The sequence below is a fragment of the Cetorhinus maximus genome, chromosome 11 (assembly GCF_964194155.1).
Source record: "Cetorhinus maximus chromosome 11, sCetMax3.hap1.1, whole genome shotgun sequence".
NCBI lineage: Eukaryota > Metazoa > Chordata > Chondrichthyes > Lamniformes > Cetorhinidae > Cetorhinus > Cetorhinus maximus.
The window spans coordinates 29,108,623-29,133,183 of NC_135889.1; the positions used below are offsets into that span (position 1 = coordinate 29,108,623).

At 40.5% G+C, this 24,561-nt stretch overlaps 1 protein-coding gene across 1 annotated transcript in view; it reads left to right on the forward strand.

Annotated features, from left to right (window-relative positions):
- The window catches only part of wdr12 (WD repeat domain 12), a 61,305-nt gene that overhangs the window by 25,472 nt on the left and 11,272 nt on the right, over positions 1 to 24,561 (forward strand). The window contains exons 2-8 of the mRNA XM_078551714.1: positions 2,488 to 2,582; positions 3,144 to 3,238; positions 3,411 to 3,517; positions 4,446 to 4,561; positions 8,158 to 8,312; positions 21,333 to 21,378; positions 22,243 to 22,328. Coding sequence (XP_078407840.1) covers positions 2,488 to 2,582; positions 3,144 to 3,238; positions 3,411 to 3,517; positions 4,446 to 4,561; positions 8,158 to 8,312; positions 21,333 to 21,378; positions 22,243 to 22,328 — 700 coding nt within the window. The remainder of the gene's footprint in view (positions 1 to 2,487; positions 2,583 to 3,143; positions 3,239 to 3,410; positions 3,518 to 4,445; positions 4,562 to 8,157; positions 8,313 to 21,332; positions 21,379 to 22,242; positions 22,329 to 24,561) is intronic.

Genomic DNA, 24,561 nt, shown 5'->3' on the forward strand with positions numbered 1-24,561 from the left:
TTTAGCCTCTTTCACTGCCTAAGATGTCTGTTGGAGGCACAGTTTTCCTTTCTTCTTGCTGGGTGATGATCTCCCTGTCCTGCTGGTCCGCAGACTGCCTCGCCTCAACAAGATAGGGAAGTGTTGTTGCAACTGTACAAGGCCTTGGTGAGACCGCATCTGGAGTACTGTGCACAATTTTGGTCCCCTTACTTCAGGAAGGATATAGTTGCATTGGAGGCGGTTCAGAGGTGGTTCACTAGATTGATTCCAGAGATGCGGGGCTTGTCTTATGAGGAAAGATTGAGCAGTTTAGGCCTATACTCAATAGAGTTTAGAAGGATGAGAGGAGATCTAATTGAGGTATATAAGATGCTAAAGGGGATAGACAAAGTAGACGTGGAGCAGATGTTTCCCCTTGTGGGGCATTCTAGAACGAGAGGCCATAGTTTTAGGCTAAGGGGTGGTAGATTTATATCAGAAATGAGGAGGAATTACTTTTCTCAAAGGGTCGTGAATCTGTGGAATTCCCTACCTCAGAGTACAGTGGATGCTGGGAATCTGAATAAATTTAAGGAGGAGATAGACAGATTTTTAATTAATAATGGGTTGAAAGGTTATGGGGAGAGGGCGGGAAATTGGAGTTGAGGCCGAAATGAGATCAGCCATGATCATATTGAATGGCAGGGCAGGCTCGAGGGGCTGAATTGCCTACTCCTGTTCCTAGTTCTTATGTTCTTGCTGAGTTCCTTTGTGGAGTTTTAAGGTGTCAACTACTTCTCCAGCTGGTTTTGGTCATATGATGGTAGTTTCAACGTATCCCATTATCCACATAATGAGCTGAAGTGATTGATACACAGTGGGGAAGCTGATTGATAACCCATCAACATTCCAGTTATGATTAGCTCACTGAAAGCCTTTATTTGATATTCCATCTTCATGGAGCTGATTGGTCTGGTAGCTATTGTCTTTTAAATCACTTCTGTTGAAATGGTGAGGGTCAATCAATTTGCCCCTGGAAAATCCATTTGCATTTTTAATGTACTTCCTAGATATTTTGTTTCTATTTGTCCAGAAACCACAAACAAAGCCACTTGACTTTCTAGAGCTATTCTGAAAGACTATTATTCCATGTTGCTTCCTTTTTAAAAAAATACAAAGTCCAGTTATTCCTCATGTGGGAGAATCTAGAACTAGGGGCCACAACTGAATAAGGGGTTGCTGATTTATAACGGAGATGAGGAGGAATTTCATGTCTCAGAGGGAATCTTTGGAATTCACTACCCCAGAGCACTGTGAAGGATGAGTCATTGAATATATAAAACAGCCAGATTTTTGAACCATAGGGGAGGTAAGGGTTATGGGGAACAGGTAGGAAAGTGAAGTTGAGGCTCAGATCTTATTGAGTGGCAGAGCAGGCTCAAGGGACCCTATGGCCTACTCCTGCTCCTATTTTTTATGTTCTTATAAAAAGAAGGATAGAGTACAAAAGACAAGAAGTTATGCTCAACCTATCTCAGACACTAGTTCAGTGTTAGCTGGCATATTGTGTCCAATTCTGTGCATTGCACTTTAGAAAGAACGTGAAGGGAGGATACAGAAGAGATTTGCTGGAATAGTTTGAGGGGTAAGAGATTACAGTTATGTAGATAAACTGGAGAAGCTTTTTTTTTCTCCTTAGAGCAGAGAGGTTTCAGAGGAGATTTTTTTGTGGTTAAAATTTAGAAGCCTTTAGATAGACTAAGTAAAAAATCCCATTTCCAATGTCTGAAACACAGTCTTAAGGTCATTGGCAAAGAGCCTAAGGCGACATAAGGAAAAATGTTTCATGCACCAAGTAATTAGCACTTGGAATGCATTTCCTGATGGTGGTGGAGACAGATTGAGCAGTAGCTGTCAAAAGGGAAAAAAGCAAAAAACTGCGGATGCTGGAAATCCAAAACAAAAATAAAAATACCTGGAAAAACTCAGCAGGTCTGACAGCATCTGCAGAGAGGAACACAGTTAACGTTTCGAGTCCGTATGACTCTTCAACAGAAGAGTCATACGGACTCGAAACGTTAACTGTGTTCCCCTCTGCAGATGCTGTCAGACCTGCTGAGTTTTTCCAGGTATTTTTATTTTTGCTGTCAAAAGGGAATTGGATATATACTTGGAGAATTGAATTGCAGAGCTACGGGGAAGGAGTCAGGGGAGTGGGTCAAACTAGATTGCCCTTTGAAATAACCGATGCAGACTCAATGGGCTGAATGGCCTCCTTCTGTACTTCATTATTTATAATTCTATGAAGTAGCTTTACACGGGAAGGGAGGGTAAGTATTCAATGGAGTATTTCCCCCTGCTTCTAGTTTCTGACTCAGTACAAACATTTGCACTAGCGGTCACACCTGTTGTCATGGCTGCAGTAGGTACATGATATCAGGGCCACAAAGTAGAATGAGCCTTCCAATAATAATATATCTAAAAAAGCTGCCATTGTAACACTGAGAAATTTATTTCTGCATATAGGTATGAAGTAGATGATACACCATTCTCTGTGCCTGCTACATCTGAAGTTAACGACCTCAGTAAAGTCATCAATAAGCTACTGGAAGCAAAACATGGTGAGTATATGCCATTTGTGAGTGCCAGACAATTGATCCAATTGATATCTGCCAGCTGATACTTTTTAAGATAAGCCAGGTACAAAACATTTTTGTTCCATGAAATAAATTTTCTGAGGACTGCATTCCTTCTAGATTCAAATCTAACCCAAATCTATGGCATGTATGGGTACTTGTGATGAGAATCCTGGGCTTGCTTCCACAGCACAACACAGTCCAGACTGCCATTTCACTGAGATTACAATGATGGATGGTGTGGAAAATGCAAAAGATTGACATTGGTCCAGTATTGGGTGTTCTTTTAATGTTAGCATCATGTAATATAACTAACCAATTCACTGAGTGGCAAACGTAATAGATGGAAAATGTTCACATTTCCAGCACTTACCTGGTCTTCAGTCTTCAGTGCCTTGAGTATGATTGTTTCTTTGAGCTTAAGGGCTAAGGAAGAATTGTAGTTTATGATCAGTAGTCCATTTAAGGGCGGGATGCATGCTATGTATGTCTGTTCTTTGTTTTTTATGTGAAGTGACTAATAAGTGGCATTTTTTGTTCTTGCAGCTAATCACAAGCATGCAGACTTTGATTTCCTCATTAAGGGCCAGTTCCTACGGCTGGCACTGGTTAAGCACATGGAATTGGAAAACATTTCAACGGTAAGTCACCACAAAGCAACTTTCGTGAACATTCATTAATACAGGGCCCTCCATCTCTTGGGCTAGGAGAATACAGCATGTCTTATTTTTGTGAAAATAGCGGGGGAAAAATGTAGTTGGTTGGTGACCAAATTGAAGAAAGCATTAATGTTATCTTTCTATCCTGCACTAGGAAGAGGTGGTTGAGATTGAATATGTAGAACGATACAGTGCTCCTCAGCCGGAAGAGTGCTTGTTCCACGATGATTGGGTCAGTGCAGTGGAGGCACAGGGAGAATGGTAAGAATAGTATTGATCAAAGCCATTTTGCACTGGGACCCCTGAAAATGATGGAAACCTGGTTCAGAAAGCCCATTGATGAAAATGTGAGCAGCATTTTTGAAAAGGGTGTGAGCCAGTGATTGTTCATTTGCCACCAGGGCTTAAAACTTTGTGGAGCAGCTTGGTTATTTGTCATTTTCTTTTTCAAACTGCTTAATGGTTCTACTGGGGTTCTGTCTGGTTCAAGCAATGACTGATCTTTGATCTAACTGATCCATGGCACCTAACATAATAGACTTGTATAACAGCAACAGTGGGGAAACTCACCTTTTTCAATAATACTACTTCATAGTGCCACATGGGCTAAATCCCATCAGTTACTAGTTATCCAGTGTTGATATGGATGTTCTTGGATTGGTGATGATTTAGCTTTTGCCTGCCCCCTTTCCCTCCTTACCTTGCTGCACTCTAGAAACTAATCCTAGACTCAGTTCCTTAAAAGAGTACTGTGTTTATGGAAATGTTTAGGGTGAGAGAAGCGACCTGTATTATTTACATTAGCATGTTCAAGTAAAGCAATGGTGCATGTCAACATCATTCAACGTTCCCTTGTATATTTTCAAGCAAATAAGTTTATCAAGCAGAAAATGCTGGAAATGCTCAGCAGATCTGGCAGCATCTGTGGAAAGAGAAAAACAGTTAACGTTTCAGATTAGTGACCCCTTTGTCAGTTCTGAAATGTTAACTTTGTTTTCTTTCTCCACGGATACTGCCAGACCTGCTGAGGATTTCCAGTATTTTCTGTTTTTATTTCAGACTCCCAGCATCTGCAGTATTTTGCAGTTATAAGTTTATCAAGTGCTTCTGCTTGGAAATAGCTCATTGTCTAGCCTAGAGTAACATAGCAGTATTCAAAGCTTGATGTGGTTATTTTATGCTCTTTCAGGATTCTCACAGGATCGTATGATAAAATTGCTCACATTTGGACTTTAGATGGTCGACCACTCATGGCTCTTTCTGGACACACTGAAGTAGTCAAAGATATAGCGTGGATCAGGAAAGGTGAATGTTTTGATAGTGCAGACTTCTTGATATCTGTAGGGATCATTCTGTAAATTGTAAGATTGTATTTTCTACCACTAGAGGGCGTTTTACAGTATTATGTAGCTCACTGGGCGTCTCTTGTGGCAATAATAGATAATGCAATACAGATTAAGGTGTAAACTGCTTGAATGCAGTTGTTGTTGTCTAGTAATGATAGTTCTATTAAGTCTGTCTGATCTTTGTACAACCTGTTTGGTTGTATATTCGTCTGCAATTTTGAAATTCACCATATGATTGCATCTGAGTAGCTGTCATTAATGCATATTATGGGGTGATTTGTGATATCATCTTTGCATTGGAGTTTGATTTCTCATACCATTGCATCAGCTACTCTAGTTCCCCTGATGTTTTAAAAACAGAGTATATTTTTTGAGAATTCTTCATAATATTTTGAGTTTAGGGTCTGAGAAGTTCACACAAGATTTTGAGTTCCTTACTTATGTACGTACTTTGAAAGTTGAGAGAGTAATAACATTCATCCTTTAGTAAGTTGCTGTTTAGAACATGAACATGCTGAATCTATACCATTTGAATTTCATTCCAAGGCATGCCTGTTATCTTGACCTCGATTGATGCTTTCCTTTTGTAACATATAATGGCCCAGATTTTGTGGTTGCAATGATAGTGAAATCGTCACTGTTCACTGTCACTACTTTATAAAACTGACGAAAACTTCACATCCACACATGAGCAGTTAAATGCAGAAATTCAGAAGTTGCTGTCAGTGGTTACCTGCTCCTCCACAGGGTGTGCTGTTGAAATCCTTGCCGATGGAAATTGTTGGGGGATTTCTCAATTATACTTCTTGGGGTCTGTTAATTTGCTGAGGGCTTCCTGTCGAATTAGTGTGGCCTAAAGAAAACAAGAGAAAGCCACAAGACCCTGGCTGGAGGCGAGGACACAGTTGATTTTATTATTGTTGCAACGAGAGATGTGGACTACACCAGAGTCACATCTATCGAATACAAGCATGTGTCCAGTTTTCATAGTAAGACAGTTTCATTCATTGCTATGGCTAACAACACAGCGGAGATAGTAAACAATACGTGGAGATTACTTCCCATTTCATATTAACGATTGTACACCGTCAAGTTCATGTTACTGTGCAGCTGGAGGTAAACTCTGATCAGTATTTATAGCTGGTTAAACAATTGGAGGTGAACTCCGATGAACATTGATAGTCTACTATTGTCTACTTACATGCATCCATCCCTCTTTAACTGCCCTCCTGTAACAAGGTTATGGGTGTTCACAATGCCCAGACAATTCCGATTATTTTAAATACACAAAATACACATATGGCCCACGTCAACGCTTGTCCCTATCTTACACAGATTTACATTATTAACTAGCTCAGCCTATTACCTTTGTTCTCAGCTGACCCCAATTGGCTCACGAGCGGCAGGGGTCCAAGCTCCAGCACCAAGGAGTTGTCCCTACATACCTTTTCCTCTAGGTAATGTCGGGGGGGACCACCACACAGCCAAGGAACCATCTGCCCTCACTGAAAATTCCCCACAACAGAAATCAATTAGAAATGAATGAATTGAAGTGAACTTCCACTTTTTATGCTGCTATTCTTGCTGTAAAAGCAATTGAAACGGTTATGCCTTGATGAATCAGGTGTAACTGGATGTTTTACAACATGCTAAGTCATAATTACTGTCAAATGACATCTCTGGCACTGGAAAACTAATTTTATATTTGTGGAATGTAAAATTTTTCCATGATGCAAATTTAATAGCTTTTTGAAATAATTTTTTTAAGTTTATGATATTTCAGAATTGTACCTTAATCCCATAAATATGTCTCCATGTTTATTTTGCTTTCTGTAAAATTACAAAACATGAATGATCAAACCTATTTATTTCTTCCTGGTTTGCTGTCTGTGAGCATTCTTCAATGTGATTGGCTATTTAGCCTACTTGATGACATCACTATTATTGGTTGCAAGAGGTATCCCCTATAGCTGGCCTTAGAATCAAATTAACCTTGGGAAAGGTGAAATCTATGCCACAGAGCTTTCTAAATACTTTTGTGTAGCTTCCTTTGAGGTAATTGGCGAGCTTCATCACTTTGCTGCAGACCACAAAATCTAGGTAAATGTGAAGGGGGTGACCATAATTCAGGAAATAACCTCAGTGGATTGTTCCACTAAAAGATTATCAGGAATCTACGTTAAAATTAAAGCAATTAAAATTGAAAACAAACATTAGAGATTAGAAAGATTTTATAAAGGATCTATTTTCTCTCAGAATTAAAGTTTTTTTTTATTCTTTCACGGAATGTGGGCATTGCTGGCAAGGCCAGCACTTGTCCATTCTTAATTGCCCTCGAAGTGTGTGTCTTGCTAGGCCATTTCAGAGGGCAGTTCAGAGTCAACTACATTGCTGGGGATCTGGAGTCACATGTAGGCCAGACCAGATAAGGACAGCAGATTTCTTTCCCTAAAGGACATTAGTGAAGCAGATGGGGTTTTTACTACAATCGATGATAGTTTCATGGTCACCATCACTGTTTCTGGTAATTCAAATTAAAATTCCCCTATTTTTGGGCACAGTCATTTTCCTTCTCTACTTACCTAGTTTGACTTTTACATTCACTTAAGACTTGGCCACATGTTCACCATTCCTTGGTAATGTACGGAGTATAATGTGGGAAAATTTGAAGTTGTCACTTTGGCAGGAAGAATAAAAAAGCAAAGTATTACTTAAATGGAGAATGACTACAGAATTCCGATGTGCAGAGGGACCTAGGTGTTCTAGTGCATGAGTCGCAAAAAGTTAGTATGTAGTTACAGCAATAATTAAGAAGGCTAATGGAATGCTATCCTTTATTACGAGAAGAATTGTACATAAAAGTAAGGATGTTATGTTTCAGTTATAAAGGGCATTGGTGAGACCACATCTTGAGTACTGTGTGTAGCTTTGGTCTCCTTATTTAAGGAAGGATATAATGCATTTAAGGTGGTTCAGAGGAGGTTTACTAGATTGATACCTGGAATGAGCAGGTTATCTTATGAGGAAAGGTTGGACAGACTGGGCTTATTTCTACTGGAGTTTAGATGAGTGAGGGGTAACTTGATTGATGTATATAAGATCCTGAGTAGTCTTGACCAAGATGGACATGGAAAGGATGTTTCCTCTTGTGGGTGAGGCCAGACTAGGGGGCACTGTTTTAAAAATAGGGGTCGCCCTTTTAGGACAGAGATGAGGAGAATTTTTTTTCTCGGAGGGTTGTGCAACTTTGGAACTCTCTGCCCCAGAAAGTAGTGGAGGCGGGCCATTGAATATTTTTAAGGCAAGGTAGATAGATTCTTGTTAGGCAAGGGAATCAAAGGTTATCGGGGGTAGATGGGAATGTGGAATTCAAAACACAAATGGATCAACCATGATCTTTTTGAATGGCAGAGCAGGCTTGAGGGGCTGAATTACCTGCTGCTGCTCCTATTTTGTATGTTTGTATGGAAAAATGTGTTTGTGCTTTCATGTGCTGTCTATTTGCTTTATAAATGTGATGTATGGCTTTATTTAACTAAGTGCTGTTTCTATTAGTTGGTCCCTGCAACTTGCTGCTCAGTGCCTCTCAAGATCAGAGTGTTATTTTGTGGGAATGGAACTCTGAAAAGAACAAAGTGAAAGCATTGCACTGCTGTCGAGGACATGCTGCGAGTGTAGAGTCAATTGCTGTGGACAACACCAAAACAAAAGTGAGTGCTTAATTGTGAGATTTTAGCTGTGTATATAAATGACTTGGTGATGTTATCTATCTAGATCTGCAGATTAACACTTTTATCTGGTTTAGTAGTTTAGATAATCCTATTCATGGGCACCATTAAAGGCCAGCAGATTGGGAAGAACAGAATAAGCCAAAAAAAGTGGATGTATTTCATCTCTTGTGCACTGCAACAAACTGAGAAACTCTGGTTTCGTTATTGCAGTGTTTTCTATTTGTTTTTTTGTCAATCTTTTCCTGCCTATAGTAGTAACTAATGACAATCCAGTTATTTACTCTTAAACTTTTAGCAGTGTTGTTCTGAGAACCTTGTTAGGAGGTACTCCAGAACACTCAAGAATTGACTTCTTCCAACTTCCACCCCACAACCAGTGTGTGTACCATCTACAAGATACACTGCAGAAACTCACCAAGGCTCCTAAGGCAGCACCTTCCAAACCCATAACCACTACCATCTAGAAGGACAAGGGAGCAGATACATGGGAACACCACCTGGAAGTTCCCTTCCAAGCCTCTTACCATCCTGACTTGGAAATATATCACCATTCATTCACTGTCACTGGAAGTGCGCTCTGGTGAACAAGTAAAACATCAGTCACCTGTATCCAGTTTAAAACAAATGAATGTCATGCTCATCCTTGGGCCACCATTATTGTGCAGTAGATTGATCATGCTGACTCTAATAGTGGTAACTATAGCACTGGTTGTGCATTGACAACAATGCTATGACATGTAGTACTTAAAGTTATTGAACATATTGTCAGCTCCCAAACACGTGCCTGTCTTATTTGCAGTGTTTGCATTTTTCCAATTAGGTTTCCATCCCTGAAGTAGCTCTAAGCTAAATCAAAAATAATACCTTCTGTGACTATGACACGGTGGTATTTATTCCTCTCCCTCCTTCACCAGACTGTAACCCTTGACAATCATAGGATAGTTCAGCACAGAGGGAGCCTATATGGCCCATCAAATCTGTGTTGGCTTTCAGAGCAATCCACCTTGACCCACTCACCCCTCTTGCAATTATATGTTCCTTTGGTATTTATCCAATTTCCTTTTGAATCTGTACCCACCATTGTATCAGGCAGTGCATTCCAAATCCTAACCACTCTACATAAAAAAAGTTTTTAAAATATTGAATCTGGTTCTTTTACCAATTACCTAAAATATATGCCCTTTCATTAGTGAACTTTCAGCCACTGGAAATAGTTTCTCTTTATTTACTTTATCTAAATCCTTAGGATTAAGATGAGACATTTCATAAGTGTGAAATGCTGCAATACCCAGAGGGCTGTGGATGCTCCATCATTGAGTATATTCAAGATTTGAGATCAACAGTTTTTTGGACACTAAGAAAATTGAGGATAAGGCAGGAATGTGAAGTTGAGATAGAAGGTCAGCCATAATTTTATTGAATGAGGGAACAGTCTCGAGTGAAGTTATGGCTTCCAATTTTCTAATTCTTATGTTCTTGTTAAATGCATGGCACAGTGCAGTGGGCAACCTTTGTCACTCAGTTTAATCAAGGGCCATTTTTGATCTTGAAAAGATGATATCCAAACATTAGCTACAACTTATACAGCTAGTAAATACAAGATAACTCAGACCAAATACTGTCTTGTAAATTGTTACAAAATATACCAAAGGAATGGTATAACCAATTACATAGATAATTGATTACATTACAACTCAGAATGGGGGAAAAGAAGAGATTTGTACATAGGTAAGATTTGTTTATAGGGAATTGGAGATTTCAATTGTAAAGCATTAATGCTAATAGTAAGTTTTAAACAGAACAGCTGATTCCCAAATCTTTAACCAGTTACAGACAAGTTGCAAAAATATATTTTCTCACACTTAAACAGTGTTTTCACAGTTAAGTACCCCTCCCCATAAAGCAGCTACAATAGTATGTTTATTGACAACTTAGCCCCAGTAAAAGGTGTGAAGAAAACATGTCAAAAGGTGCACAATTTTTGCATCAATACATCAGATATTTAGACAAGTTATGGTAAGATTGGTATTGCATGTAGGACTGTACTTTTTGCTGAGCTCTGCCTTGCTTTTGCCCAACTCATTATGTAGCTTTGCCTTTAACCAGCCCATCTCATCCAGCAGGCTCTGTATCTGTCAGCTCTATCTCGTACATGGACTTGTTGCCAGTCAGCTCACATATTCTTACCTCTTCATTCTTGGAGATCTTTTGCTGCAACTCTTACATTCCAGTCAGTGCACCTTGTAGATGTAGAAGGTTAGGTTCGGGTTCACTCATCTTTCTCCTAAATGTGGGTGATCCGGGTGGCGCTCAGAGGTATTTGGGCTGCTAGGGCTGGAGCAGTTGATATGCTGACAAATACTTAGGGCCCCTGCTTTTCTATTAATAACCTTGACTTGGGTGTACAGGGCACAATTTCAAAAATTGCAGTTGGCTTAAAAGTTAGAAGTATTGTGTACTCTGAAGAGGATGGTGATTGACTTCACGAGAACATAGGCTGGTGGAATGGGTGGACATGTGGCAGATGAAATTTAATGCAGAGAAGTGTGAAGTTTTTTTTTTATTTGTTCATGGGCGTCGCTATCCAGGCCAGCATTTATTACCCATCCCTAGTTGCCCTAGTTCAAAGGGCATTTAAGAGTCAGCCACATTGCTGTGGGTCTGGAGTCACGTGTAGGCCAGACCAGGTAAGGATAGCAAATTTCCTACCCCCCTAAAGGGCATTAGTGAACCAGATGGGTTTTTACAACAACCGACAATGGTTTCATGGTCATCATTAGACTTTTAATTCCAATTTTTTAATTGAATTCAAATTCCACCATCTGCCATGTTGGGATTTGAACCTGGGTCCTTAGAGTATTACCCTGGGTCTCTGGATTGCTAGTCCATTATGCCATTGCCTCCCTCCAAGTGATACATTTTGGTAGGAAGAATGAGGAGAGGCAATATAAAATGAAGGATACAGAGGGACCTGGTGGTATATCTGCACAGAGAAGGTTGAGAACTGGTTAAAAAGGCATATGGGATCCTGGGCTTTATACAAGACATAGAATACAAAAGCAAGGAAGTTATCATGAGCTTTTATAATACCCTAATTCGGCTCAACAGGAGTATTGTGCCTATTTCTGGGCACCGCTCTTTACGAAGGATATGAAGGCAGAAGGAGCTTGCAGAAAAGATTTATGAGAATGTTTCCAGTTATGTGGATAGATTGGAGAAACTGGGCTTTTTCTTCTTGGATAAGGGAAAGTTGAGAGGAGATTTGATAGAGGTGTTCAAAATCATAAGGGGTCTAATGAGAGTATTTACTAGTGAGGGTAGATGGAGGGAAAACTGTTCCTGTTGGTGGAAGGATTGAAAACCAGGGGGCACAGGTAATTGGAAAACGAAGTAACGACAACATAAGGAAAAACTTTTTTATGCAGCCAGTGGTTAGGATCTGCAGTGCAGTGCCTGAGAGTACGATAGAGACAGATTCAGTTGTGCATTTCAAAAGGGAATTGGATTAGAACTTGAAGAGAGAAAACTTTCAGGGCTACAGGGAAAGGGTGGGGAAGTGGGACTAGCTGAGTTACAGAAACGACTGGCTGGATGGCCACCTCCTTTGTTGTAACCATCCCCACAAATCGCAGGTAATTATCTTGTTTAATAATAGATCAGTTTCTTACCAATCCATTAGCACCTGTGCTGTCAAATCCCTTTTATTTAATGTTGGTCACACCATCGTCCTCCACTGCATTTGCTCCGTTGTTCAGGTTTGCCGGATTGTTCTTAGCACCACCTTTGCTTCCTGCTCTGTACTATCGCCCCCAGATATCCTCAGAGACCGGTCTGGAAGTATCTTCTTCCTTTTCTACATACTGCTGATTGCCAATATTATCCCTGGGTATGGGAGCAGCTTCCACATGTACACTGATGACACCCAACTTTACATCTCCACCATTGCCTATGTTCCCTGTACTATTGGTAAATCTTTGAGTGATACTTTGAATTAAACTTGGGAAGGTACTTGAGAGCTATCACTATCCAACCAGGATTCAAGTGCACCCAATATGGTGGGATGTTGAGTTTTTAATAAGGGTTGAAGATGGGATATAACAATACAAGTTATACAGCAAAAACATGTGACCGTGGAAAATTGTGAATACCGGTTCAGACTGGGCAGGATGGCTGGCATGCACAAACAGCTCTCTCTTCCTTCTTCCACTTCTCTTCTCGGTGCTGAGGGGCGGAATTTTATGCCAGTGGAATGTTACGGTCCTGCCGAAGTCAATGGATGTTTGGACGACTCGCCGCATTTTACGCCCTTGCCCCCGCCGCAATGGGACCGTAAAATTCCACCCCAGGTCTTTTTGATTTCTTGAACCCCTTGAGGGAGTGTTTGACCAGAGCCTGTCTTCAGAGTCCATGTCCACAGTACTGAGCTTTCCAAAAGCCTTTTACTTTGTACCCTTTTAAGAGTGGATACCTGAATGGATTATTGGTCTGATAAAGAGTTACTTTATTTCAAAACACCTTATCAGGCGTGGAGTTCTTTGCCTAAACTTTGGGTTGACAATCTCACCTTTGATATCATTCACCTGCCATTAGCTTCTTGAGACTTTGAATGTGCCATTGGCAGTTATCAATCACACTTCATCGTTTTCCTTATCACATCTCAAGTTGTTCTTCCCAGATTAGTTCCATCCTCCCAGTGGCTGAGGAAATCCTCCCAGAGACGCAGTGTGGCTTCAGACCTCCCAGAGGAGCCTCCAACACGGTCTTTGCTGCCTGACAAATCCAAGAAAAAAGCCAAGAACAACATCCAAAGCGTTTGACTCGGTAAATTGTGAGGCTTCATGGATCGTGCTCCATGATTTGGAAATTTGGAATGTCCAAGAAACTTGATCACAATCCTGCAGTTGCTTTGTGATAAAATGTCTGCAGCTGTTTTAAGTGGGAGATCTAAAACAGACACCTTCAAAATCTGGACTGGTGTCAAGCAAGGCTATGTGATAGCCCCCATCCTATTTACAATCTACCTGACAGTGGCTATTCACTTCAGCAAAGATTAACTGCCCTGTGGTATCGGTATTAAACACTGTCTAGACGGAAAATTCTTTAACCTCACAATTGCCTCTGTGCCAAAACTAAATTGACCATCATAGATAATCATACATGATTACTGTTTGTGGATGACTGCAGTGTCGTTGCCTACTCTGCGCCAGGTTTGCAAGCCACGCTCAATCCCTTCAATTCTGCATACAAGAAACTTGGCCTGCCCTTGAATGTTGCCAAAACAAAACTCATATATCAACCCACACCTGGTCAGCTAAATATTCCACCTCCCACATATATTGATAAGGGAATAATCTGGAATATGTTAGCACTTCCCATACCTTGGCAACCACTTTTCTCCATCTTCACCCAAGAGAGTGAGGATGAAGGTATCGAACTCTGGGAGGGAGACTGCGAGGTTCTTGAGCAAATTGATATAGGGAGTGACAAGGTATTGGAGGTGTTGGCAGGCTTAAAAGTGGACAAATCTCCAGGTCCGGATGATTTGTGTCCCAGACTGCAGAGGGAGGCAAGGGAGGAGATCGCAAGGGCTCTGACTCAAATTTTTAACTCCTCTCTGGCCACGGGGAGGTGCCATAGAACCGTAGAAAAGTTACAGCACAGAAGGAGGCCATTCGGCCCATCTTGTCCATGCCAGCCCAAGGACACCCAGGTGCCCTTTCTAATCCCACCTTCCTGCACCCAGCCCATAGCCCTGCAGCTTACAGCACTTAAGGTGCAGATCCAGGTACTTTTTAAAAGAGTTTAGAGTTTCTGCCTCTACCACCAACTTGGGCAGCAAATTCCAGATACCCACTACCCTCTGCGTAAAAAAGTTCCTCCTCATGTCCCCCCTACACCTTCTGCCACTTATTGAATCTATGTTCCCTGGTTCTATAATTCTCCACCAAGGGAAACAATTTTATCCTGTCCGCTCTATCTATTCCCCTCATAATTTTGTACACCTCAATCAAGTCACCTCTCAGCCTCCTTTGTTCTAAGGAAAATAACCCCAACCCATCCAATCTCTCCTCGTAGCTACACTTTTCTAACCCTGGCAACATTCTTGTAAACCTCCTCTGCACTCTCTCCAGAGCTATTACGTCCTTCCTATAATGTGGTGACCAGAACTGCACACAATACTCCAGTTGTGGCCTCACCAGTGTTTTATACAATTCCAACATTATATCCTTACTTTTATATTCTATATCTCTGCCAGTGAAGGAGAGCATTCCATATGCCTTCTTTATAACCTTGTCTACTTGAACTGCTGCCTTCAGAAACCTGTGTACTTGTACGCCAAGATCTCTCACTTCATCTACCCCTCTTAGTATATTCCCATTTATTGTGTAATCCCTTTAACTGTTTGACCTCCCTAAATGTATGACCTCACACTACTCGGCCAATCTTCGTGTCATCTGCAAATTTCCCAATCGTCCCCCCTACGTTCACGTCCAAATCGTTAATATATAACACAAACAGCGAGGGTCCCAACACCGAGCCCTGTGGAACACCACTTGAGACAACTTTCCATTCGCAAGGGCATCCATCGACCATTACCCTTTGTTTCCTGTTACAAAGCCAATCTTTTATCCAGTTTGCCACATTACCTTGAATCCCATGGGCTTTTACTTTCCTGACCAATCTGCCATGTGGGACCTTGTCAAATGCCTTGCTAAAATCCATGTACACAACATCCACTGCACTACCTTCACCAACCCTTCTTGTCACTTCCTCAAAGAATTCAATCAAATTTGTGAGGCAAGACCTTCCTTTAACAAATCCATGCTGACCATCCCTGATTAGTCCATGCATTTCCACATGACAGTTAACCCTATCTCTCAGGGTTGATTCTACTAATTTGCTCACCACCGATGTAAGACTAACTGGCCTATAATTGTTTGGCATTTCCTTTGATCCCTTTTTAAACAATGGAACTACATTTGCATTTCTCCAGTCCTCCGGTACCTCCCCTGTATCTAGTGAAGATTAGAAATTCATCCTCAGAGCATCTGCTATCTCCTCCCTGACTTCCTTCAGCAGGTTCGGAAACAATTCATCTGGCCCTGGTGACTTATCAACTTTCAAGGATTTCAACCCTTCGAGTACTTCCTCTCTCTTTATGATTATCCCGTCCAATATCTCGCAGTGTTCTTCCTGGACTACTATATCTATATCCTCTCTTTCCTTTGTAAACACAGAGACAAAATATTAATTCAAAACCCTTCCCACAGCTTCTGCATCTACACACAAGTTTCCATCTTCATCTCTGATAGGTCCCACTTTTTCCTTAACTAACCTTTTAGCATTAATGTATTGGTAAAACATCTTTGGGTTATCTTTAACTTTACTTGCTAATCTTTTTTCATGCCCTCTCTTTGATTTCCTTATTTCCTTTTTTACTTCGTCCCTGTACTTCCTATATTTGTCCAGGCTATCTACAGTGCTTAGTTCTTTGTGCCTATCGTACGCTTTCTTTTTCTGTTTGATATACCCCTGTATTCCTCTAGACAACCAGGGGGGGGTCTAGATTTGGCAATACCACTCTTATTTTTGTAGGGGACATGTCTACTTTGTACAATTAGGATCTCGCTTTTTGGCGCTTCCCACTGGTTTTCCACTGTTTTATCCTCCAGCAGTGCTGCCAGAGGACTGGAGAACAGCTAATGTGGTTCCGCTATTTTAAGAAGGGTTGTAGAGATAAGCCAGGGAGACTACAGTGAGTCTCACATCAGTGGTAGGGAAACTATTGGAGAAAATTCTGAAGGAGAGAATCTATCTCCACTTGGAGAGGCAAGGTTTAATCAGGGATAGTCAGCATGGCTTTGTCAGAGGGAGGTCATGCCTAACAAATCTGATTGAATTTTTTGAGGAGGTGACCAAGTGTGTGGATGAGGGTAGTGCAGTTGATGTAGTTTATATGGATTTCAGCAAAGCCTTTGACAAGGTCCCACATGGGAGACTTATAAAGAAGGCAAATGCACATGGGATACAGGGTAATTTGATAAGCTGGATTCAAAATTGGCTTAGTTGTAGGAGACAGAGGGTGATGACAGAAGGATGCTTTAGTGACTGGAAGCCTGTGTCCAGTGGCATACCACAGGGATCTGTGCTTAACAGGCTGTTGAATCATGCTATTGTCATGTCTGGTCTATTCCCACACTAGTGAATATGTGCACTTCAGCAAGCATCTTCGAAGGTTAAATGAGACGCCTAACACAGCTTTGTATTACTATTATCTCTTCATAGGTTGACTCTTTGCTTAAAAACTAACCAACCTTATCTAAGAATAATGATCTCTCTCACCTGGTTTCCATGAAAATGAATTCCCAGTTTAAAAAAATGAACTTGCAACACTAACCCATTCCATCAGCTATTTCAAGTTTCAGACAGTTGTCATACAAGCTTAGGGACAGGAATACATCATTTAGCCCTTCAAGCTTGTCCTGCCATTTGATGAGATGTCTGCTGTGTGACCCAACTCCATATACCCACTTTTGCCCCATACCTCTGAATACCTTTGGTTTGCAATAATCTCAGCTTTAAAATTAACAATTGACCTAGCCTTACTTGCCATTTGTGGAAGAGTGTTCCAAACTTATAACACCCTTCGTTTGAAGAAGTGGTTCCTAACTTCACTCCTGAAGTGCCTAGCTCAAATTTTTGAGTATGTCCACTGGTCCTATACTCTTCATCCAGCAGAAACCAAGGGACTACTTTTCGACACGCTGTAACTGAATAGAGTTGGGACTGTGGAAGGATAAATAGGATGGTCACAAGGATTTTAAACTTATAAATGGGGAGCGGGAAGGTTCAGGAGAAAAAGGTAGTAGAAATAATAATTTGTTACTCTCCTCTTTCCTTCTTTTCAGTCAGAATGGTGCTTAGGCACTACAGATAAAAAAAATTAATTAAATCATAAATCAAACCTGGATCATTCCTGGATGTGTGCTCCCTATCACTGGGTAAACTTGTTTAAGTCCTCAATAGAGCTAATCCAGTTTTGATTGTTGATGTGAGTTAATTTGCCAGCTAGGTAGCTGACACTTTGGCTTCCAAAACTAATTTGAATGTGTTTTAATTCATTCATAGGAACAGAGGAACGGGAGTAGGCCGTATGTGAATGCACGGAGTATAGTAAATAAGATTGGGGAGTCACAGGCGCACATTGCCATGTGGAAATTTGATGTTGTGGCGATAACAGAGACCTAGCTCAAGGAAGGGCAGGGCTGGGTGTTAAATATTCCTGGGTACAGTGTTCAGAAAAGATAAGAAAGGAAGAAAAGGAGGAGGGGTGGTGGTATTGGTTAAGGAGAGCATTGCAGTGCTGGAGAAAGGATGTCCCAGAGGATTCAAAGACAGAATCAATTTTGCTAGAGCTAAGGAACAAAAAGGGTGCAATTATATTGCTATTATAGTCTCTAGACTGCCAACTAGTGGGAAGGATGTAGAGGAACAAATCTGCAGGGAAATTACAGAAAGATGCAAACATTATAGAGTAGTTATAATGGGGGACTTTAATTACCCGAATGTAGATTGGGACAGTGGTAGTGTAAAGGGCAGAGAGGGGCAAGAGTTCCTAGATTGTGTTATGGAGAATTTTCTACACAGTATGTGTCCAGTCCAACAAGAAAGGATGCACTGTTGGACCTGAGGAAATGAGGTGGGCCAAGCAGATCAAGTGTCAGTGGGGGAATATTTAGGAGACAGTGATCATTGTATATAATAATTAACTGGAGGAGAACTGACTTCAATGGAGCAAGAATGGAGCTGGGTCAGGTAGACTGGAACCAAAAGCTGGCGGGAAAAACTGTAGTTGAACAATGGGCTACCTTCAAAGAAGAAATGGTTCGGGCACAGTCAATGTATGTTCCCTCAAAAGGAAAAGGTAGGGCAAACAAACCCAGAACCCTGGATGAAAAGGGGGATACAAATTAAGATAAAGAAGAAAAAGTGTGCTTATGACAGGTGTCAGGTAGAAAATACAACTGAAAACCAAGCGGAATACAGAAGGTTCAGAGGAGAGGTGAAAAAGCAAATAAAAGAGGCAAAGAGGGATCATGAAAAAAGACTGGCAGCCAACATAAAAGGGAATACCAAAGTCTTCTATAGACATATAAATAGTAAAAGAGTGGTAAAAGGAGGAGTAGGGCTGATTAGGGACCAATAAGGGGATTAACACATCAAGATGGGGCTGAGGTGTTAAATGAATACTTTGCATTTGTCTTTCCCAAGGAAGCAATATTCTACCCAGGCCATGGTGACAGAGGAGGAAACTTTGTCACTAGAAGGGTTCAAAATTGATAAGGAGGAAGCGTTGGATAAACTGTTGATACTTAAGGTTGACAAGGCAATGGGACCGGGTGAGATGCATCCAATGATATTGAAGGAACTGAGAGTAGAAATTACAGGGGCACTGGCCATAATGTTTCGGTGTTCCCTGGACTCGGGAGGACTGGAGAATTGCAAACATTACGGCCTTGTTCAAAAAAGGTTGTAAGGATAAGCCCAGCAATTACAGACCAGTTTAACTTCAGTGGTGGGCAAGATTATAGAAACAATTATTCGGGACAAAATTAGTAGCCACATGGAAAAATGTGGGTTGATTACGAAGAGCCAGCATGGCCTAAATGTGAAATCATGTTTAACTTTCTGGAGTTTTTTGAAGAGGTAACAGAGGGTAATGCTGTTGATGTGGTGTACATGGACATTTAAAAGGCATTCGATACAGTACCACACAAAAGACTTGAGAAAAGTTATAGCTCATGGAATAAAAGGGACAACAGTAATGTGGATACAAAATTGGCTGAGTAATAGGAAACGGAGGTTAATGGCCAATGGATATTTTTCAGGCTGGAAGAAGGTTTTTAGTGGAGATCCCCAGGGGTTGCTATTGGGACCCTTGCTTTTCCTGATATATTTTAATGATCTAGATGTTGGTGTGCGAGGGACAATTTCAAGTTTGCGGATGATACAAAACTTGGAAGCATTGTAAATTGTGAAGAGGACAGTATAGAACTTCAAATGGACATGGACAAGTTGGTGGAGTGGGCAGATAGGTGGCAGATGAAGTTCAATGTAGAGAAGCGTGAAGTGAATTATTTTGCCAGTAAGAACGTGGAGACATTATATAAAATAAGGGTGTGCAGGAGCAGGGAGACCTGAGTGCGTATGTACATAGATCATTGAAGGTGACAGGACAGGTGGAGAGAGCAGTTAATAAAGCATACAGTATCCTGGGCTTTATTAATAGGGGCATAGAGTACAAGAGCAGGGAGGTTATGCTGTGCTCAGCTGGAGTATTGTGTACAGGTCTGGGCGCCACGGTTAAAGAAGGATGTGATTGCATTGGAGAAAATGCAGAAGAGGTTTACAAGAATGGTTCCAGGGATGAGAAACTTGAGTTACGAAGATAGATTGGAGAGGTTGGGACTGTTCTCCTCGGAGGGAAGAAGGCTAGAAGGAGATTTGATGGAGGTGTTCAAAACCTTGAGGGGGCTGGACAGGATAGATAGGGAGAAACTGTTCCCACTCGTCAAGGGATCAAGAATGAGAGGGCACAGATTTAAAGTGATTTGCAAAAGAAGCAACTGTGATGTGAGAAAAAACTTTCACACAGCGAGTGGTTTGAGTCTGGAATGCACTGCCTGAAAATGTGGTGGAGGCAGGTTCAATCGATGCATTCAAGAAGGCATTAAATAATTATTTGAATAGAAACAGTGTGCAAGAGTATGGGGAAAAGGCAGGAGAATGGCACAAACTCATTTGGAGAGCCGGTGCAGACACAATGGGTCAAATGGACTCCTTCTGTGCCATTACAATCCTGTGATTCAGCCCATCAAGCCTGCTCTTGCCATTCAATGTGATCATGGCTGAGCATCCACTTCAATGCCTTTTTCCCACACTATCCCCATACCCCTTTACATCATTGACAGATTTCTAAATGCCAATCTCTCAACATATGGTACTAATTCAGTGCTAATGTGTTGTCACATAATGTGTTGGATCTACATTAATCAGGAACCAATATTTTTTTCTTTTCTAAGTGACTTGCCAAATAATCAAGTAAACTGTTTCAATATTATAAGATCGTTTGTTTTATTACATAAAATTAGGGCTCATATGTGATTGGGAATAATATAGTAGCATGAATTGAGGATTGGGTTATGGACAGAAAACAGACTAGCAATAAATGTGTCATTTTTAGGTTGGCAGGTTGTAACGGATGAAGCCCGAAGAAGATCAGTGCTTTGCCGTCAGCTATTTACAACCTAATACTAGTGGCTTGGATGAGGAAGTCAAGAGTTAATAGGCCAAGCTTGCTGATGGTACAAAGCGAAGGGGAAAGCTATGAGAGGGGTACAATGAGGCTGCAAAGGGATTGGGCTGAAATGTGGGAGATGAAGTATAATGTGGGGAAATGTGAACTTATCAATTTTAGTAGGAAGAATAAAAGAAATTAGATATTTTTCTAAAGGTGTGAGACTTCTAAGTTTTGTATTCTGAGGGATTTGGGTGTTCTTGCACATAAATCACAGGAAGTAGAGTTGATAAGATGTATCAACTATTGCATCTGGCAACTGGGTTGGTAAGCAATGATCATAGATTTAAAATAATTGGGAAGAAGTAGAGGAGAAATGTGTGAGAAATTTCCTCACATGGAGGATTGTTACAATTTGGAACGCACCACCTGAAAGTGACAGAATTGGATTCGTTGAACTTTCAAAAGGTAATTAGAAATATACTTAAGTAGGACTAAATTTGCAGGGTTATGAAAAAAACGCTGGGGTGTGGGACTCATTTGGGCAGCTCATTCAAAAAACCAGCACATGCACAATGGCTGAATGGCCTCCTGTGCTGTACTATTTTATGATTAGCTAAAGACGCTGCAACTACTCATTCATTTTAGATTTGCAGAGCATCTACGTTTCCACGTGCTTTACTGACAAATTTTCTGCTTAGTTTTGCAGTGGTTCATGGGACAAGATGATAAAGATTTGGTCGACAGGTAATAGAGAATGTTGCCTATTGGTTTTGGTTTCCTTTCACTAAATATTTGCCTACAGGATCTCATGTCCAAAATCCAGCTCCTAAACTGCCACTTTTTTCTTTCATTCTGTCACTCCTGACCAATTGCAAGGTCTAAATTGTCAATTAACAGTTTTTCTTAAAAAAAATGCACAACTTCCATTACTAGATAGGGTCAAATTTCAGATTTGCTTCAGCTTGTTTTTTGCCTTTGTCAATGAATTGTACAATATTTTATAGTGTTATTATTTGGAAGAATTGCCTTCATAGTTCATTTTTGAAATGCTATGTACCAGACAACTTTGCAATGTCAATACAATTGCATCTGGCTGACTCATGAGAGCCAAGCTGCTCCATGATGTTCTGGCAATATGTAGCTTTTAATACTTGCGTGTTGATCTAATATTGAGATTTAGGTGTCAGTAGTGCATTTGATAAATCCTACATTGAGTTGTACTGACAAAGCAGGGTAAGCACATCCCAGAATTGGACATCATTATTTCTCTTGTGCTTTTCCATGCCTTGTGTCCCAGGGTATGTACCATATCATAAGACCATAAGACATAGGAGCAGAAATTAGGCCATTCGGCCCATCGAGTCTGCTCCGCCATTCAATCATGGCTGATATCCTGGCTAAATTGATTGATAGGTGACATTTGTGTGTCATCGCTAGTGTCACAAACTTGGCATTATAAAACTCAAGATGACTTTTTCTCCTGGTCTCTGCTGTTTCACTTTGTTACAGCACCCAGGATGAGGAGTTTACCATGTGGGAGAATTGCAATGTGCCAACCTTTACTTTCTCAACAGCCTGGGTTTTGAGCTATCCATTTTATTTTTTTAGTTCCCAATGAGGATGAAGAAATGGTAGAGGAGTCTGAATCCAGACCAAGGAAAAAACAGAAGACTGAACAACTTGGATTAACGAGAGTAAGCAGTTAGTTTATATTGTAAATCCTTGAGTTGGTGAGGGAGTGGGGGGAGGGAAAGGGAAATAATCAAGCATTCACAGAAAGTGGTGTCCTAAGAGTGCATACTGTGCCTTTATCCGGGACCTAAAAGCACTAATGGGATTGATGTGCCAGGTAAAGCATTCCAATGAAAGTTTTTGACTTGAGTTCCTTGTTTTAATCATACTGCCAAGAGGAAGTGATGAATACAGAAAGGCCAGGGTTTCCACACAAGGGGAAAAATAAGTTGAAAAACTCATATAGTCACAATACACAGCAGATTTTCTTGTATTTTTCACATAACAACCCCCGTATGTAGAAACTGTCTGGTGGATAGATTAAGTTCATTTTGAAATAGTCACAGGTTGGAAATCAGAAGCAAGTGGATTGCATTTCAGCCCACTTTGCAAAGCAAAATAATTTCTTGGATTCCAAGAGTTAAATTTATTTATATATCAGCTAGACTGGTTCAACTATAGCATAAGTTTTTGTGATGATCTTTAACCTGGAAGCAGTTTAGTTTGGAAAATTTGTAATTTTAAATTAGTCTGGAATCAGTATTTGGTTTTAAGACTGTTTGAAAGGATCTTTTAAGAGTTTGCAAAGGGATCAATTGTAATTCTCTTGGATAATAAGAAATACTGGTCACTGTGACCTGGCAACCCTTCACCTGAAGCAGTACCCAACCGGAAGGAAGTTAATATATGAAAGCTGTGTGGCTGGCAGACACAAGGGAGAGTTACAGCAGAGAGGAGAACAGAGATGGCACATTTACAAGGAACTGTACTTGTTTAATAAAATTAAAAGGGACAGAAAGCTGAAAACAGGGCTAGAACAGGGATTGTGAATTGGACAATTTTACTGCTGCTGCTTCAGTTTTGCCAAAGCCAAGTAGACCGTTTAACAGGGTCTATTAAAGGGATGGAATAAAAGAGTCTGTGGGGAATCTGTGCCATCACAATTGTCATGCTATTCGACCACCTCTGGGGACCTCGGTTGGAATATGATGCTGGAGAACACAACTTGAGGGCGAATTGATTGAGTGGGAAATTGTGAGATCCTATGTACCAGAGGCCAAGTTAGAGAATTTTGGAACTGCACGTGGTTCCGCATGTCTGCAGGGAGCGATGTGGGTGTCCGTAGTCGTGTAAGGCATATCTTTATTGAATGGGCTATAAAAAGTGAAATTTACTTTCTTGTTTGAAATATCATTTGCTTGTTAATTCACATTTAATTTGTGTTGGTTCTGATTCAAGTTAAAGTTACAAAAAGTGAAAGGTTGTTAGTAGTTTTTTCATTTGGTGGTAGTTTGGTTATTTTTGGTTTATGGTTCCCAATGGGGATCATAACACTTTCAACAAAAAAATAAGCATTTGGCATGTTATTTCAGGTGAGTAAATGCCAGTATTGAAGTGGACTTCATATATCTCAAACATACAGCTTTGGTTTCTGCATTGAGTGAAGCTGGCCTGACATTTGTTCTTGTTTCAATACTACTTGGGTAGGATCCTACATAAATGGGCAAAAATCCTCAATATTTGCCAGCCTAATGTATAACCAAGTTTAAACACAGGTTTTGCTGGGTTTAAGCTTAATTTTATGCTTCCTTGTCATTTCACCTGTTATATAGAGATATATAAAGGTACATAGAGTCTATACAAATGCATCTACATTATTTGAGAAGGATTTCACATTTAGCTTCTTCATTCACTGGCACCTTTAGTTTTAATCTTAATCACAAATGTGTTTAAACTTGTAATTCCCTGCTCAGATGACACTAAAGTTAACAGCTAGCTTTCTTGTAGTCAGCATGCACTTTGCTCATCAGTTTTATTTAAAGCAGGTTGAATTGAAGCCTGAATTGAAGTCCCAGTGAACAGAGGCTGTGTTGACTTAAGACGAGTTGCTTGAAGTACCAGCTGGTAACTTTTGTCTTCTTGAGGGAGGTGGAAGAAAGGCAGAATTGGTACTTTAAGCTCACTTCTGATTTAAATGAAGCTTTTGGGAGTATGACTCGAACTGGGAGGAGCTATTGGAGATGTTCAGGGCCTTGAGTAACTGCATTCTTTGAATTCTCAGAGTTCATAGGACTCTTTTGGAAGTTTACACATTTTCATTTGCATTTTTGTAAAATGAAATACTTTTATCTTTTAGACAACTTGTAGGTCAATGATCTATCACTAGGAGGCACCATTGTTAACTTAGATATCCTC